Consider the following 19,058-nt stretch of genomic DNA (forward strand, 5'->3'; position numbering starts at 1 on the left):
AGCTCAGAATACCCAAGAGATCACAATTAAGTCACTTGGATATTATTCAAAACTGTAATTTTACTTGAATAAAAATGGCCTCACTTCACCACAGTTAAAATGTGTCATTTTGTGAAGCTGACATAAGATCATTTTGTCTGTTATTAAACTGAAATGAAACAGGCAGAAGTCATCTTTCGGTTTTCTGATTATGGTCCTGCTTCTTTCTACCTCGGAAGAAACTGCATTGATCGTCTTCGAAATCATTGTCAATACAACTAAACAACCAAAAGTTTTCGATACCTGGGTATACAGGTGGCCAGGAAATGGGATGCCCTGCACAGGCTCAATCTGACCTGGTTGGTTGAGCAAATGGAAGGGGACTTTAAAAGGTGGGACATGCTCCCGCTCTCATTGGAAGCGAGGGTACAGACCGTGAAAATGACGGCCCTCCCCAGATTTTTGTTTGTCTTTCAGTGCCTCCCTATCTTCATCCCCAAGGCCCTTTTTTAAGCGGGTGAGTAGGATCATTTTGGGCTTTGTGTGGGCGAGTAACAACCACAGGTTTGTCCCGGGTAAGATGGATGGTGGGTTCCAGAGCTGGCAGAGGGCAGGCATCAGAAGGATGGGGGAATCTGTTCATAGACGGACGTTTTCCCAGTTTGAAGGCGCTAGAGGACAAATTTAATCTGCCGCCAGGAAATGCCTTTAAATATCTGCAAGTACGAGCCTTCCTGAAAAAACAGGTGGTGGCCTTTCTGACGCTGCCGCCACTGAGGATATAGGACAGGGTTGTCTCTCCGGCACCTGGGTGTGGGGGTGTGTGGGGGTGTGTGTGTGGGGGGGGGGGGGGGGGGGGGGGGGGGGAAGAGAAGAGAGGAGAGGGTAGAGTGTGTCGGATATCTACCAGGAACTACAGGAGGCGGAGGAAACCCAGGTGGAGGAGCTCAAGGGCAAGTGGGAGGAGAAGCTAGATGAGGAGTTGGAAACGGGTCTGTGGGCAGAGGTCCTGGGCAGGGTTAATTCCTCTTCATCATGTGCCAGGTTCAATCGAATTCAATTTAAGGTGGTCCACCAGACACACATGACGGCAGCGAGAATGAGCAAGTTTTATTGGGTAGAAGACATTTGTATGAGGTGCAAGGGCAGCCCTGCAAACCATGTCCACATGTTTTGGGCATGCCCGGAGCTTAGAGAGTTCTGGCAGGGGTGTGCGAGGGCAATGTCCAAGGTGCTTAACACACGGGTGGTGCCGAGACAGATTTTAATAATGTGAAGAGACTCAAAGCCCCCCCCCCCCCCTTAAGTTTGCCTTAAGAGAGTCGATGCTAGGGTTCTCTCGGAGGTGGCAGCCGTTCGGCGACTTTCTTGGGGAAAATTAAAATGTCAGCAGCGGCAGCAATCTGCGGGGGGGTGCGCTTCATTGGGATGGTGTGAGAAGACCTACATGTGAGTCGCGTGGGGTAATGTCTATTTAATTGTTATTGTATATCCTTTTTGCACTATGTTAATGTTCACTCTATTTTATTTTGTTATTATTGTTACTATTGTTTTATTATGAAAAATTCTGCAAAACCTTAATAAAAATACTTTTAAAAAAAATACAACAAAACAACCAATCAACAGGAAGAATATTTCTCCACAGCTAAATTGTTCAAAAATGGTTACTTTCTATACGGACAGTCCAGCATGAGCAGATCCATTTCGAGAACATGCAATAGGTCCTTTAAAAACATCAGGCTAAAATGAAAAGCAAATTAACAGAACATCTAAAAATTGACACTTTTATCAGTACTTGTTATCAACATTACTGAATATCATGGTGAAGTAATGATAAACTTAGCTGTATCATAAATGATGTTGGGTATCAATTAGCTGCATGATCAAAAATGAATTGAAACTCAAAAACCCTCGAGTGCGATGATCTCAATCCAAAAACCAAAATGCAGTTTCAACAGAAAAAATGAACAAAAATTGCTCATTAATAAAGAACATGAGCTGAAATTATTTCACCTTAAATTGAAAGCAGTACTTCTAATGTACATACCTAGACATTGGTAGAATAGTCCTTTCTTCATGGTAGTCGCTGTCGCATTCGTTTATGTACTCACGCAAAACTGTCAATACACGTACCATCCGTATTGCCTCTTGCCTTGCACAATTAATACTGTCTTTGTCACCATCTAGTACACACAGCGTATCATATGATGCCTTCAACCGATCAAAACACGACTGAATGAAGTCTTCATGAATCTCTACCTATTTGTGCAGATATTTGTAGCAGTTAGGTAATGCAAAGGGATGTAATTTACAATTTACTGCATCTTGCTGCATAACTAATTTTTCTTTCCCACACATCATCCCTCACTTTCCTCCATTACTCATCATACATCCACAAGCAACTGAACATATGTTAATGGACTTAGTCAACAATATTAGGAGATAGCAGAAGTTTTGAAGTAGAAATCTGCAATTGCAGATTTGCTCGGCAGGAGTATCTCTAAATGCACACATGCACCTCCAAGTTCATAAAAGTCTACACTGAGCATGCACAATCTTCAAAGTGGAACACCTACCTGGTTAACCTGCAATCTTGGACCAAGATTTGTGTATATTTCTTTTAGCAGGTCTATTGCTCTACTGGCAATGTCATCACTTCCTTGAATTACAACCTATCGAACACAGGCAACAGTCAAGGCATTACAAATTTTAAACAAAAAGCATGAACTCAAGTCCACCTTCACAATTACATCCAATATATAACCTCAAATAATGATACAAAATTCTTGCAAATCGCAATTGGATTTGTCCTCTGGTGTTGCCTTTCTAATTCTTTGAATGTCATTCAACCATGCAAATGATTAATCAGTCACCTAAAGATCAGAAAATACTAGACAATCTCAGCAGGTCTGACAGCGCCGGTGGAGAAAAGGGAGCTAATGTTTCGAACCTGGATGACTCTTTCTCAAAACTTCGAAACGTTAGCTCCCTTTTCTCTCCACAGTTGCCGTCAGACCTGCTGAGATTGTCCAGTATTTTCTGTTTTTGTTTCTGATCCCAGCATCCGCAGTAATTTGCTTTTATCCAAAGAAAGAGCACAGCTGAAAAACCATTGAGATACAGTTCAGTGTAAAGCTGGCACCAGGGAAGTATCTGGTCTTGCCCCGCCAGATTTCACATCAGTTCTTTCTTACGATCATAGATGTCATTCTTATAAGAAGAGAAAATGTTGACCAATACTTGAAGGGAAAAAAAACAGCCTACAATCACACCTGTGATTTTACTGTCACACAGCAGCATGGACAACCCCTTTCTATAAAGCAACGAACCATGCACAGTTGTCAAATATAACATTACACTGAAGTGCATCAGATATTGTGCAATATCGGGGATGTCAGATTCAATTGGCCTATTTATTGTAATAACTTGGTTTTACAATCTGCACAAATGATACACTTTAAACACCACCAGTTTAGTCCTATGACTTAAACTAGCTGCTTTCAAGCTGTAATAAATATATGTCCAATAAATATTTCTACTCATGTAACAACTCGTGTAACAACCACAAGTAATTTACTACTATTCTTTATGATTTAACTAAGCAGATATTGGCACTTGAACATTTACATATGAAATGCATACCCTTAATCAAAGATGACTATAGACTCCAGGAGATATTCTGAAATCCTTCACTGGAGAAATCCTTGGAGTCATGGAATCAATTTTACAGCACAGAAAGAGGCCCTTCGGCCAATCGTGCCTGTGCAGGCATCAAACACTTATCTATTCTAATCCCATTTGCCAACACTTTATCTGTAGCTTTGTATGCTATGGCTTTTCAAGTGCTCATCTAAATGTTTCTTAAATGTTGAGAGTTCCTGCTTCAGCTACCCTTCCAGGTAGTGCGTTCCAGATTTCCACCACCGTCTGGGTGAAAAGGTTTTTCCTCAAATCCCCTCAATCTCCTGCCTCGACTTTAAATCTATGGTATTGACATTCTACTGAGGGGACAATTTCTCCCTGTCTATATCCCTCAATTAGTGCACCTCAGTCAGGTCCCCCCTTAGCCTTCTCTGCCCGAAGAAAAACAACTTCAACCGAACCAGCTTCTCTTCATTGCTGAAATGCTCTAGCTCAAGCAACATCCTGCTGAATCTCATCCACACCCTTTCTAGTGCAATCACATCCTTCCTAGTGTGGCGAACTGTGCACAGTCCTCTTGCTGTGGCCTAATGAGTGTTTTACGCTGCTTCCTCATAACGTGCCTGTTCATATATTCTATGGCTCATCTGTGTCTCAGGGAGGCATTGGAAAGATGACGACAAATCTTTAAACTATGATTAGAGCCGACTGCCTTGAATATCCTGGAGTCTGGGATACGGTAATTCCATTTTTATCATTTGCCTTTAGAGATGCGCCTGATGAATGAATTGGTTTCAGTCCCTATGGGCAATAAGTAAGGGGACCACATTTAATTAAGGAGAAAGTTATGGTCAAGGAGGAAATTACTTTCTCAACAATGCGTCCAAGTTTTGAGAATGGCTGCCAAAAGCATGTGCGGTAGCTCAGGAACATCTCAAGATTTCCCAACAAGGAATGAAAAACACAAGCAGATAAAGCAGCTGACACTTGAACTTCTAAATGTGGTTCGGTTACCTTTGCTGAAGGCTAAGGTTAATGGAACATTCACATTAGAAAGAGATTCAATGAAGTCAACTATGTGATTAGAAGCACAAACAAATTTTTCATTTTGTTCCACAATATAGTGTATTGTAATACAAGAATTATAAATCAGAATCTGGGCAGCACGGTGGTGCAGTGGGTTAGCCTTGCAGCCTCATGGTGCCGAGGTCCCAGGTTCGATCCTGGCTCTGGGTCACTGTCCATGTGGAGTTTGCACATTCTCCGTTTTTGCGTGGGTTTCACCCCCACAACCCAAAGATGTGCAGGCTAGGTGGATTGGCCACACTAAATTGCCCCTTAATTGGAAAAATAATTAATTGGGTACACTAAATTTACTTTAAAAAATAAATAAATAAAATCAGAATCTGCCTTTTCTCCTCTGCCCTATTTTTGAACTCTGAATAGAACCGAAACAATTACATGGCTTTTGGCCATAATCGTTTCATGGTCAACCAAAGGTAGTGAAGATACATTAAAGTTTTCTTTTGAAACACCTTGATCAGCCTTTATTTCTATTTTGTATCATGCGGTTTTGGCCTTTCTGGAGTAACGACAAACCAATACTCTGGGGGTCAACCCTTCTTCCCATATTAATGCATGTTAGTCATGCCACCACCGACTTTCAGATAGATTTCTCAACTTTAATACAGAAGAACATGGGTTTTTTTTCTCACTGTTCTCCTCTGTTAATGGAAATATGCCGTCAATATCTTCTTTCCATTTCCTATGGAAACTATGTACATACAATCATAGAATCTCTACAGTGCAGAAAGCAGCCATTCGTCCTATCAGGTCTGCACCAGCCACTGGAAATAGCACCCTACTCAAGCCCACGATTCTACCCTATCCCCGGAACCCAATAATCCTACCTAACCTTCTGGACACTAAGGGTCAATTTAACATGGTCAATCTGCCTAACCTGCACATCTTTGGGCTGTGGGAGGGAACCAAAGCTCCCGGAGAAAACCCACGAAGAAATGGGGAGAAAGTGCAAACTCCACACAGTCGTCTGCGGCCGGAATTGAACCCGGGTCCCTGGCGCTGTGAGGCAACAGTGCTAACAACAGTGGCGCCCTGATTCATGGGGCCTGAAGTCAATGTCAAGGACGCCTGCGGCTACTCTCTCAACTGTATACCACTGTGCCACGACCTCTGGTGGATCGGTCCTGTTGGGGGGACAGGAACATGCACGTAGTGGTGTCTGGGACATTGTATGGTATGGTATGGTATGGTATGTTCCATGAGTATGACCAGGGACTGGTTTAGCACAGGGCTAAATAGCTGGCTTTGAAAGCAGACCGGGGCAGGCCAGCAGCACGGTTCAATTCCCCTACCAGCCTCCCTGAACAGGCGCCGGTATGTGGCGACTAGGGGCTTTTCACAGTAACTTAATTTGAAGCCTACTTGTGACAATAAGCGATTTTCATTTCATTTCATGACTATGTCAGGATATTGTTTGATCTGTCTATGTGATAGCTATCCCAATTTTGGCACAAGCTCCCAGATGTTAGAAAGGAAGACTTGGCAGGGTTAACGGGGCTAGATGTGCCATAGTAGTTTCCAGCACCTCGCCCGATGCTGGGTGGTCCATCTGGTTTCATTCCTGGTTTTCAACTTTGCAACAGTTTTGATACGCGAGTGGCTTTCTGAGACCATTTCAGTCAACCACATTGCTGTGGGTCTGGGGTCACATGTAGGTCAGACCTTATAGGGATGGTAGATTTCCTTCCTTAAGGACATTAGTGAACAAATTGGGATTTTAATTCATCTCTTCAGATCAGTAGCCCAGGCCTGTGGATTAAAATAACCACTGCTACCATACTTGTGTTCGGGAGCTTCAGGATCAATGCTCCGATTGGAGACCAGCTATTTATAATCAGGAATAATCGTAAAAGAAACCTGAAATAGTCATTGCAAATCTTCTCAGACATTCTCTCATGGGTAGTGTCTCAACATTAATATCTCTTGTCTAACCGACTTCGAGGAAGTAACTATGGAGCATGCCGACAGTGATTGTCTATATAAATTTCCAGACAGCATTTGATATGGTTTTGCACAAGAGACATTAGAGAAAATGAAATGCACAAAATGTGATTATGTATATTTCACTGGAAGTGGGAGATAAGAGACTGTGAAGTTTCATATATTAGATAAGGAACTGTGTAGACAAGAACAGCGAGTACCAGAAAGCTTTTGCTAAGGTGCCACATAAAAGACTGATCCAGAAGGTGAGATCGCAGGGGTTGGGGGTCAAGTACTACATTGCATTGAAGATTGGCTGACTGACAGAAAGCAACGGGTCGGGACAGATGGGTCCTTCTCTGGTTGGCGAACTGTAACTAGCAGGGTGCCGCAGCGGTCAGTCCTCGGACCTCAACTGTTTACAATCTATATAATTGATCTGCAAGCAGGGACAGAGTGTAACGTAGCAGAATTTGCACATGGCACTAAAATAGGTGGGAAAGTAGGCAGCGAAGAGCAAGTAAAATTTTACAGATGGATACAAATAGGCTCGGAGATTGAACCAAAATTTGTCAGGTAGAGTTTAATGTAGTTAAGTGTGAGGTTACACTAGTAAGTGGTTTTTCATGCAAGCTACCGGGATTCCTATTCCACACATCATCAATTCATAACTTCAGGCAGCATGGTGGTGCAGTGGTTAGCATGGCGACGAGGTCCCAGGTTCGATCCCAGCTCAGGGTCACTGTCCGTTAGAAGTTTGCACATTCGCCCCTTGTTTGAGTGGACTTCGCTCCCACAACCCAAAGATGTGCAGGGTAGGTGGATCGGTCATGCTAAATTACCCCTTAATTGGCAAAATGAATTGAGTACTCTAATTTAAAAAAAAATTTAAATCAATCCTTAACTTCATTCTGTCCTCATCCATCCAGACTTTGTCAACGATAACTATTCACCCTATCTATACCCCTCAATTTTGTAGACGTCAATCAGGACTCCCCATAGCCTCAGTCTTTCCAGCAAAAATAATCCGAGTTTATTCAACCTCTCCTCATCCGGCAGCACCGTAGCACAGTTGCTTCCCAGCTCCAGGGTCGCAGGTTTGATTCCCGGCTTGGTTCACTGCCTGTGCGGAGTCTCCACGTTCTCCTCTTGTCTGCGTGAGTTTCCTCCGGGTGCTCCGCACGTCCTCCCACAGTCCAAAGATGTGCAGGTTAGGTGGATTGGACATGGTAAATAGTCCTTAGTGTCCAAAAAGGTTAAGTAGGGTTACGGGGATGGGGTGGGCGTAAGTGGGGTGGTCTTTCCAAGGGCAGGTGCAGACTCGATGGGCCAAATGGCCTCCTTCTGCACTGTAAATTCTATGAACACACTCCATTCCAGACAACCTTCTTCGTACTCTTTCCAAAGCATCCACGTCGTCTGGTAGTGTGGCGACCAAAACTGCATGCAATATTCCAAATGTGGCCTAAAAAGTTTTATCAGCAGCTTTAATTTTATTCCATCAACCATGCAGCAGTGAATCTTATCTACTCATGTCCTGTGGCTTTTGTCAGATCTGTTTTTGAACATTTCCACTCAACAATTCGCTGCTGCGCATGTCAAACTTCATGTGCATTTCATCCATTCTGCAGATGCAGCATTATGGGCACTTTTGTTTTTGACGGTGTCTGATGAATCGCTTGAAACTGGTAATCTTGGCATTGATGTATCTTGTTAGTCTCTCAGCAATCATGGATTTCAAACACAAGAACTAGGAGTAGGCAACTCATCTCCTTGAGCTCCGCTCTCCCATTCAATACAACCATAGCTTATCTCCTCTTGGCCTCAAGCCCACTTTCTTGTCTGTTCTCCATAACCCTCCAACCCATTACTCATTAAACATCTGTCCATTTCCTCCTTAAATTTACTCAATGTCTCCGCATCCACCACACTCTGGGGTTGTGAATTCTACAGGTTTATGACACTTTGAGATAAATAATTTCTTCTAAACTCGGTTTTAAATCTGCTACCCCTTGGCATAAAACTTCGATATCTCGTTCTAGATTGCCCCACAAGAGGAAGCATCAAATTTACATTTACTTTTGTCAATACTTTTTATCATCTTATTTACCTTAATTAGACCTCCTCTCATTCTAAACTCAAGAGAGTATAGGCCTAAAGTGCACAATCTCTCTTCGCAAATCAAACCCTTCATCTCTGGAATAAATCTAGTGAACCTCCTCTGAACTGCCTCTAATGCAACTACATCCCTCCTCAAATAAGGGGACCCAAACTGCACACAGTACTCCAGGTGTGGTCTCACCAATGCTTTGTACAGTTGCAACAACATTTTCTGCCGCATTAAGTGGCTACAACTAGCTGCAGGCCTGAAATTTTTGCTTGAATTGGTTCAGTTTAGTGCATTTTTATTTGTTCTTTCACAGGATGTAGGCATTGCTGGATAGGCCAGCATTTACGACACATCCTTAATTGGTCTCGAGATCATGATGTTGAGCCACATTCTTGATTCACGTGGTGTAGATATTCCACAGTGCTATCAGAAAGGGGCTTCCAGGATTTTGACTAAGTAACAGTGAAGAAACGGCTATTCCACGTCAGAATGGCGTGAGATTTGGTGGGCAGCTTGCAGGTGATGGTGTTCACATGCATCTCCTGGCATAATCCTGCTATATGGTATATGTTGTGGGAAGGGGAGTTGCTGTCGTGCAATTTGTAGATAGTACACACCGTTGCCATTGTGCACCAGCGGTGGGGGGAGTGAATGGCAGTGGATAGGGTTCCTTCCAATGGGCTGCTTTGCATGGGTAGCGTCCAGCTTTGAGTGTTGTTGGAGCTGCACTGATGGGAAATATTCCATCATGCTGCTGACTTTTGCCTTGTAAATAGCATTCCTCAAGGTCCTGATGAAGGAGCTGTGCTCCAAAAGCTAGTGATTCCAAACAAACCGGTTGGACTTTAACTTGGTGTTGTAAGACTTCTTACTGCGCCCACCCAGTCCAGCGGTGGCATCTCCACATCTTGTAAATGGTGGACAGGCTTTGGGAAGTCAAGACGGGAGTTACAGTGACTGGTCTATGATAACCCACAGAATGTTGATAGTGGGAAATACGCTGATGGTAATGTCATTTAATGTCAAGAGAGATGGTTAAATTGTCAGTCATTGGAGATTGTCATTGCTTGACACTTGTGTAATGCAAATGCTATTTGCCACTTGTCAACCTAAGATGGGGTGCTTTTCCAGGTATTTGGAAAGACTGCATCAATATTTGCAGAGTTGCAGTGCACATTGAGCATTCATAAGTAGACATATTCAGGTCAAACTTTATAATGGGATATGGGAGTGGGGAGGGCATGGATGGGGACACGGTCATTAATTATGCGGCTGAAGAATGATTGGGCTGAGGCAACTACCTTGAGGAATGCCTGGAGCCAAGTCCCGGAGAGAGACTCTTAAGTGACACATCAGCAGGCGGTTTTCCTCCCGATGTTTGACTTGATGCCAATGTTGAAAACTCTAAGGCACCACTCTCCCATCATCGCAAGCATCGCAAAAGCGGCACTGCCCCCGATTTGGTTGTGAACAGGGATTCTTCGGCTGATCGCGATTTCAGCGTCGGCGACCGGAGAATTCCACCCCATATATTTTTTCTTTCCACTGCTTTGGTCAACGACATACAATACTTTTTTTTATAACGTTTTTTTTATTACGGGGCAATTTAGCATGGCTAATCCACCCACCCTGCACATCTTTGGGTTGTGGGGTTGAGACCCACGCAGACAAGGGAAGAATGCGCAAACGCCATACGGAAAGTGACCCAGGGCCGTGATCAAACTGGGTCCTCGATGCTGAGGCAGCAGTGCTAACTACTGCGCCACCGTGCTGGCCACATAATTATGATTTTTAAAGATGATCTGGTGCAGCAACATCTTTCTACCAATACCAAGCTACAAACAAAAACAAAAGTGCTGAAAGCAGGTTTGTCAGTATCTGTAAAGTGAAACCTTACCTCTTCAAATGCAGCTCTCACACATAACAAAATAATTAATACAACGAAATACCACTAACAATCTGACTAATAAATTTAAATTGGTTTCTTTGCTTACCCTCCAAAGGTACTCCAGTCCTATTAACTCAAGATCATCCATCATATAAGCACGCCGTTTTGCTACAAGTTTCCCTTCCCGACAGTTCACAGCTTTGAAAAATCGTTCAAAGCACTTCATTCCATTTTCAGTTAAGAGAGAAGGATCCAATTGCAGAACATTATTTTCAAAGAAGTCCTTGTTTATGTCTGGGTCCAAGTCAGGCTCATCTCCCATCAATTTAGAAAACCACTTGAAACAGGCCTCACGATCACAAAGGTAGACAGCATTCTCAGCCAAACACTTCCAGATTTGTTTTGCTTGAGGAGCACACAGCCACAGTTGGCCATCCTTCAATAAAAATCTATGGAATAAAATGCAGGTTATTTATGATAGAATACTTAAAGTAACAACTCACTTGTTGACTCGCGTTCACAATTAACATATTGTCAATGGCCATGGGGATAGACAAGGGTTATCCCATGTGATCAGTGCTCCGACACGTTCCCTTAGAATTGCATGGCTGTGCAATTATGCTAATCTCATCTTTGTTCTTCTTACCACCAGCAATACCTACCAGCCCAGATTCAAATTGCTGAGCAATTTGAGCATTTCGGGGCAGAGGGCAACCATAAAACAGACCCCTTTTGCTCTTTATGTCACATTGACAAATTAAATGCAATGACATGAATTTCGTCCCGTAACCTGTGGCATACATAGGCATGACAATTCTTTTCTCAGGAGAAACAAACAAACCGTGGCAAAATAAGTTAAAAAAATAGGCAGCGTTTGGACTTGAGACACTGTTCGTTCGTGAAAAATGGTTCTTAAGTCGAAACGTTGCATGTTGGAACCGATTTCCCATAAGGGCAAGTTTGGAAACAAAGATTCACCAAGGAAAAACATGGCGCCATAGCAACGAAGTGCCTTGGGTCGGGAGATAGATAGCACAGGATATCGATGTGTACAAATGAATGTTTGACTTTGTTTGGTGGCAGTGTTACAAATTGAAACTAACATTATAAATTTGAAACAGGATGTCAATTTTTAAACTTTCCATTCGTTGCAATTCGAACATTCTAAAGTCGAAGGCTGCCTTTACAGATTTATCCAAACATGTAACCTTTCAGCCCACAAGGTAGTGGTTAATTGCACAGACCAATGATACACTGAGGCAGCTTTGTATTCAAAGAATCATCTTCACTTACATTCTCTACATAATCTTTCAATCATAACTTAGTGCAATCCTCAGAGATCAGTTACATATGAACATCCAGTCCATGGAAACAGATATTTCAACTAACGTAATGGTGCTTTTAGAGAATTGATCCTCTTGCATCTACCATTTCACCATACAAAGAACAACAATGCACCATCTCACTTATTGCAAGACTGAGGGATTAGGTGCATATGCAGCCTTGGAGTTTGAAGCTAGATCTTTCTGGCTGGAAATAGTGTTCCATGTTCCCAGCTGCAATGCAATGTCTACATTATCAACCATCAGCAAGAAATTGTGATCACTTTGCTTTCCAAACTGTAAAATATCAGTTTTCAGACACAAATTAACTTACCTCAAGAAATTTAGTCTCTCTTGGACTTCTTGTACATGGCTATATCGACTTCCTGTCCTTACAGTCTGTGGATCATACTCTGGGTTCTCTGTAAGATACAAAATTCCCTATTAAAGCACAGGAAATCTGATGCACATTTAGTTGCAAAATTATTACAAAAGTTGCAGAATATTTGGCACTGTATGCCCATTTCAAAAGAAAGCCAAACAATCCACAGTTAAGTAGGATTAGAAGAGGGAGCAGATACTCTGTAATGCATTGAAGGATCAGTTTAGGATTAATAGCGGAGATGGAACACACCACCTACTGGCTGAGGCAAAGAGTACTGCCACAGAGCTAAAACAGGCTACATGAAATAAATGATACATTTTTTAATTCATTTATGGGATATGGGTGTCGCTGGCTGGGCTAGCATTCATTATACCTCCCTAGTTGCCTTTGAGAAGGTGGCGGTGAGGCGCTATCTTGAACGGCTGTAGCCCCTGAGGTGTAGGTATACCTACAGTGCTGTAAGAGAGGGAAGTCCAGGATTTTGACGCCGCAACAGTGAAGGAATGGTGATGTATTTCCATGTCAGGATGATGAGTGGCTTGGAGGGGAACCTCCAGATGGCAGTGCTTCCAGGTATCTGCTGCTCTTGTCCTTCCAGTTGGCAGTGGTTATGGGTTGGGAGGTGCTGCCTAAGGAACCTTGATGAGTTCCTGCAGTGCATCGTGTAGATGATACACAAGGCAGGCACTGCTTGCGGTGGTGGAAGAATTGAATGTTTGTGAAAGGGGTAGCAGCTCTGGATGGTGTTAAGCTTCTCAAGTGTTATGAGCTGCACTCATCCAGGCAAGTAGAGTGTACTCCATTACACTGAGTTGTGTATTGCAGATGGTGGACAGGCTTTTTATTTGGGGGAGTGGGGGCACTCACGAGGCGAGTTACTCACCGCAGGATTCCTAGCCTTTGAACTGCACTGGTAGCCCAAGTATTTATATAGCTAGCCCAGTTCAGTTTTTGGTCAATGGTAACCCCAGAATGTTAATTGTGGGTGATTCAGCGATGGTAATGCCATTAAATGTCAAGGGACACTGGTTAGATTAAAGATGGTCATTGCCTGGCACTTGTGTGGCACGAATGTTACTTACCACTTGACAGTGCAAGCCTGAATATCGTCCAGGTCTTGCTGCATTTGGAAATGAACCGCCTCAGAATTGGTGGAGTCCCGAATGGTGCTGACCACTGTGCACTCATCTGCGTACATCCCCACTTCTGACCTTATGATGGAAGCTCATTAATGAAGCAACTGTATTTGGTTGGGTCGAGGAACCTACCCTGATTAATTCCTGCAGCGATATCCTCCAGCCAGTAAGGGTTTTCCCCCTGAATCCCAGTCTCCAGTTTTGCTAGGGTTCTTTGATGCCATTCCTCGGTCAAGTGCTGCCTTGAGGTCAAGGGCAGTCATTTTTATCTCACCTCTCGCTTCAGCTCTTTTGTCTATGTTTGAAACAAGGCTGTAATGAGGTCAGGAGCTGAGTGACATTAGCGGGAGCAGGTTATTGCTAATTGCCTCTTGATGGCACTGTTGATGACCCTTTACATCATCCAAAGTAGATGGATAGGACAGTAATTAGCTGAGTTGAGTTTGTACAGTTTCTTGTGTACAGAATATACATGGGCAATTTTATACATTGCTGGGTAGATGCCAGCTTGGCTATGGGCATGGCAAGTTTTGGAACACAAGTCTTCAGGACTGTTGCCAAATGTCAGGGCCCATAGTCTGTACAGTTTCCAGTGCGTTCAGCCATTTCTTGATAACATGTGGAGTGAATCGAATTGGCTGAAGGCTGACATCTGTGATGCTGGGGTTCTCCAGAGGATGCCATGATGAATTATCCACTCATGACTTCTGTAAGACCATTAAGTCATAGGAGCTGAATTAGGCCACTTGGCCCATCAAGTCCGCTCCGCCATTCAATCATGGCTGATATTTTCTCATCCCCATTCTCCTGCCTTTGCCCCATAACCCCTGATCCCCTTATTGATCAAAAACCTATGTCGTAAAGATACTCAGTGATTTGGCTTCCACAGCCTTCTGCGGCGAAGACTTCCAGAGAGTCACCACCCTCTAGCTGAAGAAATTCCTCCTCATCTCTGTTTTAAAGGATTGTCCCTTTAGTCTGAGATGGTGCCCTTCTGGTTGAAGACTGCTGCGACTGTTTCAGCACAGATGTGCTGGGCTCCATAATCATTGAGGATGGGAATATTTGTGGAGTCTCCTCCTCAATTGAGTTGTTTAATTGTCCACCATCATTCACAGCTGGATGTGGCAGGACTCCAGAGCTTAGATCTGATCCGTTGGTCACTGAAATGCTTAGCTCTGTCTATTACTGTTTGAAATGCAAGTAGTCCTGTGTTGTAGCTTCACCAGGTTGGTACCTCATTTTTAGGTTTGTCCTGTTTTTAGTGTTGGTCCTGGCATGTCCTCCCACACTCTTCGTTGAACCATAGTTGATCCCCTGGCTTGGTGGTAATGCTCAAGACTAGGGATATGCCAGGTTACAGATGGCAATGGAGCATAATTCTGCTGCTGCTGATGGCCCAGTCTCAAGTTGCTAGAACTATTCAAAGTCTATTCCATTTAGTACGGTGCTAGTGCCACACCATGCAGAGTGTCCTTGATGTGAAGATGGGATTCCATCGCCACAATAACTGTTTGGTGGTCACTCCTACTGGTACTGTTCTGGCAGTTACACCTGCGGCAGGCAGGTTGATGAGGATGAGGTCAAATTGACCATTCCTTTCCACCAGTCTAGCAGCAGTCCTTTAGGACCCAGCCAGCTAGGTCTGTGGTGGTACCCAGACCCACTCTTAGCGATGAACATTGAAGTTCTCCATCAAGAGTACTTTCTGTGCCCTTGCCAGCCTCAATCCTTCCTCCAAGTGGTGTTCAATATGAAGGAGGATGGATTCAGCTGCTTAGGGCGGAAGATGCATGGTAATCAGCAAGCAGTTTCCTAGCCCATGTTTGACCTGTGCCATGAGACTTCATAGGATCCAGAGCCAATGTTGAGCATGCCCAAGGCAACTCCCTCCTAACGGTATTTCACTGTGCTGCCACCTCTGCTGGGTCTGTCCTGCCTGTGAGACAAGACATACCCAGGAATGGTGATGGTAGTGTCTGGGACATGATCTGTGGGGCATGATTCCGTAAGTATGACTATATCTAGCCGGTCCTCGAGTCTGAATGAGCTCTCCCAATTTGGGCACAATCTCCCTCTGTTAGCAAGGACAACTTGGCAGGGTTGACCAGGCTGAGTTTGTCATTGGCAGTCCTGGTGCCAAGGTTGATGCCGGATGTCTATCTAGTTTCATTCCTTTGTGGCTGTTGAATATAACCGAATGCTCGGTCATTTCGGAGGGCATTTAAAAATCAATCACAGTGCTGTGGGTCTGGAGTCATATGTAGGCCAGACCAGGTAAGTAAGTACAGCAGGTTTTCTTCCCTAAAGGGCATTAGGTGAACCAGTTGCATGTTTACGATAATTAACAATGGTTTTATGGTCATTATATTTTTAATTCCAGACTGTTTATTGAGTTTAAATTCCACCATCTGCCGTAATGCGTTTCGTCCCCAGAGGATGACCCTGGGTCTCAGGGTTACTCGTGCAGCGACAATATTACTGCACCATCACCTCCCCATTATCCGCATATGTACGAAATTAACTTTGCAACAAAAGCCAGGCAGTATTATTAAATGAAAAATATTCTGTCTGGGAGGCAATAATCAATGTTGTTCCACCTATACGATGTTTGGGTGATTTCAGTTTACATAATTCATGAACACAGACAGAAAATTATGTGGATAGGCGACTCGCAGCAGGACTAAGTAACAGTAATCTTTATTGTCACAAGTAGGCTTACATTTACACTGCAAAGAAATTACTGTGAAAAGCCCCTAGTCGCCACATTCCAGCACCTGTTCGGGAATACAGCAGGACAATTCAGAATGTCCAAATTACCCAACAGCACGTCTTTCGGGACTTGTGGGAGTAAACCAGAGCACACGGAGGAAATCCACGCAGACATGGGGAGAACGTGCAGACTCCGCACAAACAGTGACCCAAGCCGGGAATCGAACCTGGAACCCTGGCGCTGTGAAGCTGTAATGCTAACCACTATGCTACCATGCTGTTCACACTGAAGGTCCTAACATCCCTTAAGCAGTGAGAAGTAGCAAATAAATTTTAACATGAATAAGGTAACAGATACCCAGGTAGCCACCATGAATGGTTCGTTTTTCAACTTAATGATTGGGGTTTAATAAAGGAAATTTTTGATCATAGCTAAAATTACAATAACCCCATGCAAAGCTGTCAATAAAAAGAGGTACTGTGTTTCACGTACAGAACACTCGATTACAACACAGAAAACGTTTGAGGGAGCGGCACGGTGGCGCAGTGGTTAACACTGCTACCTTGGGCAGCACAGTGGCGCAGTGGGTTAGCCCTGTTGCCTCACGGCGCCAGGTCCCAGGTTCAATCCCGGCTCTGGGTCACTGTCCATGTGGAGTTTGCACATTCTCCCCGTGTTTGCGTGGGTTTCGCCCACACAACCCAAAGATGTGCAGGCTAGGTGGATTGGCCACGCTAAAATTGCCCCTTAATTGGAATCTGCACCTTATTTCTAAGATTTATTATAAATATAGACCCCTTAAAACTGCCTCTCATTTTCCTGACAACTATATATTGAAAGGAGATATGAAACAGGTTTTGAAAGAATTGTTATAGCTAAGTATACTATTTTCCATGAACAGCAAACACAATTGCCAAAATTACAACATTTTGCAATATTACAAAATTAAGACTCGAGTATGACAAATCAATTTTTCCCTCCACACAGCAATGGACATGTGAAACCACCTACGAGAGAAAGTAATTACCTTCTGATTATAAGCTAACATAAAAGGCAACGTTAATATTTGAGATAAGAGTTTGAGATGGCACATCAGGTGAGTGATGCGAAGCTAATGATTCAGAACAAACCTGTTGGACTTTAAATTGGTGTTGTAAGGCTTCTTACTGTGCCCACCCCAGTCCAACGCTGGCATCTCCACTTCATCATTGTCAAGATTACCTTTACAATCCAGATTTATCAACTGAACTCCAACTTTATACACTTCTGTTATTGGATTTGATCCCATTTGCCCACAGCACTAACTGGGTCTCTGGATTACTTGTCCAACAACATTACCACAATATAATCTCCCTTGTGACCACAAATTCCAGACTCCACAGCCATTGTTTCAATGAGATCCCCTCTCATTCTCCTAAATTTTAGAGAATATGGGCCTAGTCCATTCAACTTCTAGTTTATTCAACCTCTCCTCATAGGACAATCCCTCATTCAAGGAACCAGTCCAATGAATCTTCATCGCACTCCAAGGCAAGAATATCTTTCCTTCAACAAGATGTTCAAAGCAGTAATACAGTACCCCGGCGTAGTCTCACCAAGACCTTAACTTCAATAAATTTTTTCACCTTTTATTCTCCACTTTGTTAGAGTTTGTTCGCAAGAAAAATGGTTAACATACCATTTGTTTTAAATGCTTGCTTCACCTGCATGTTCATGCACCAGTTAATAGTCAAACTGTAACTGAAGGGGTTGTACAGAATGAAATAATTTTACATAGTCCCTTTCCCAAAGCAGGGAACATTTTTAAAACATTGCAACTGTAGCAGACATTGGTAGAATCAAATGGAGGGCAAGCATTTTGAGAAACCAGGACAGGAAAAACAGACAACAGGCCCAGTTATGCCAAATTAAGCCCCAGGTTCTTGAGCAGCAAAACACTCAAAAGAATTTACATGATACTGTAATTACAAATATGAGAATATATATATATTTCTGCAATTTTAGCATTTTATGTTGCTTTTATCAGCTTTTTTCCAAGTGTGAGTGGAGGAGGAATACGAGGACAGCTCAAATCAACTTAAGAGCATTATTGGAGCAATGTCATCAGTTTAAGACCAATATTTCTTGCATCATGCCAATAAGATTGACAGCTTTCAAATATAATTGATTTATTAATCTGCTCAAATTCTTCCACAGAACCCCTAAAGTGCAGGAGGTGGCCATTTGACCCATTGAGACCACAGCGACCCTTCACCTTGGCCAACTCACCTGCCCTAGCCCTGTAACCCCATAATCCCACCTAACCGACATCTTTGGACAGTAAGGGACAATTTGGCGCGGCCAATCTATCCAACATATGCATCTTTGGATAGGAGGAGGAAACCGGAACACCCGGAGGAAACCCATGCAGACATGGGGAGATTGGGCAAACTCCACAGACAGTCACCCAAGGCCGGAATTGGACCCGGGTCCGTGGCTCTGTGAGGCAGTAGAGCAAACCATTTCTTTGCTCCTTATTGGTGCTAGAAATTGAATTAAATGGATACTTCATCATATATTTGCTTGATGATTGCGCAGCTAAGTCCTTATATAAATCCATCATTCAAAACGTTACTCTGGAATATAGACCTATAGGGTTCAATCAATTCACCTACCAATCAACAATTTAGATGCAGAGCGCTGCCAGACTATTACATTTTCCCTTTTTCCAGGAAATGGAGATTTCTGTTGCTTAGCCCATTGTTCTGAAAAAATCATAAACTGGATGCAAATTAAAAGTCAACAAGTCGATTGAAGCTGGTAATACTCTGGGATGGGAACCCAATTTGTTGTGCATACATTTAACTAAGTGCGCATTTTGAACTGTGGTTAAGTTTGAAT

The 19,058-nt window shown here is 43.2% G+C and overlaps 1 protein-coding gene across 5 annotated transcripts in view; it reads right to left on the bottom strand.

The window, feature by feature from the left end:
- usp9 (ubiquitin specific peptidase 9) overlaps nucleotides 1–19,058 on the bottom strand; it is a 379,823-nt gene that overhangs the window by 201,877 nt on the left and 158,888 nt on the right. For all 5 annotated transcript variants that reach the window (XM_038802114.1, XM_038802113.1, XM_038802112.1 and 2 more), the window contains exons 15-18: nucleotides 12,279–12,366; nucleotides 10,729–11,071; nucleotides 2,556–2,651; nucleotides 2,027–2,238 (exon numbers count right to left, since the gene is read on the bottom strand). In XM_038802114.1, coding sequence (XP_038658042.1) covers nucleotides 2,027–2,238; nucleotides 2,556–2,651; nucleotides 10,729–11,071; nucleotides 12,279–12,366 — 739 coding nt within the window. The remainder of the gene's footprint in view (nucleotides 1–2,026; nucleotides 2,239–2,555; nucleotides 2,652–10,728; nucleotides 11,072–12,278; nucleotides 12,367–19,058) is intronic.

Source organism: Scyliorhinus canicula, chromosome 7, assembly GCF_902713615.1.
Source record: "Scyliorhinus canicula chromosome 7, sScyCan1.1, whole genome shotgun sequence".
Lineage (NCBI taxonomy): Eukaryota > Metazoa > Chordata > Chondrichthyes > Carcharhiniformes > Scyliorhinidae > Scyliorhinus > Scyliorhinus canicula.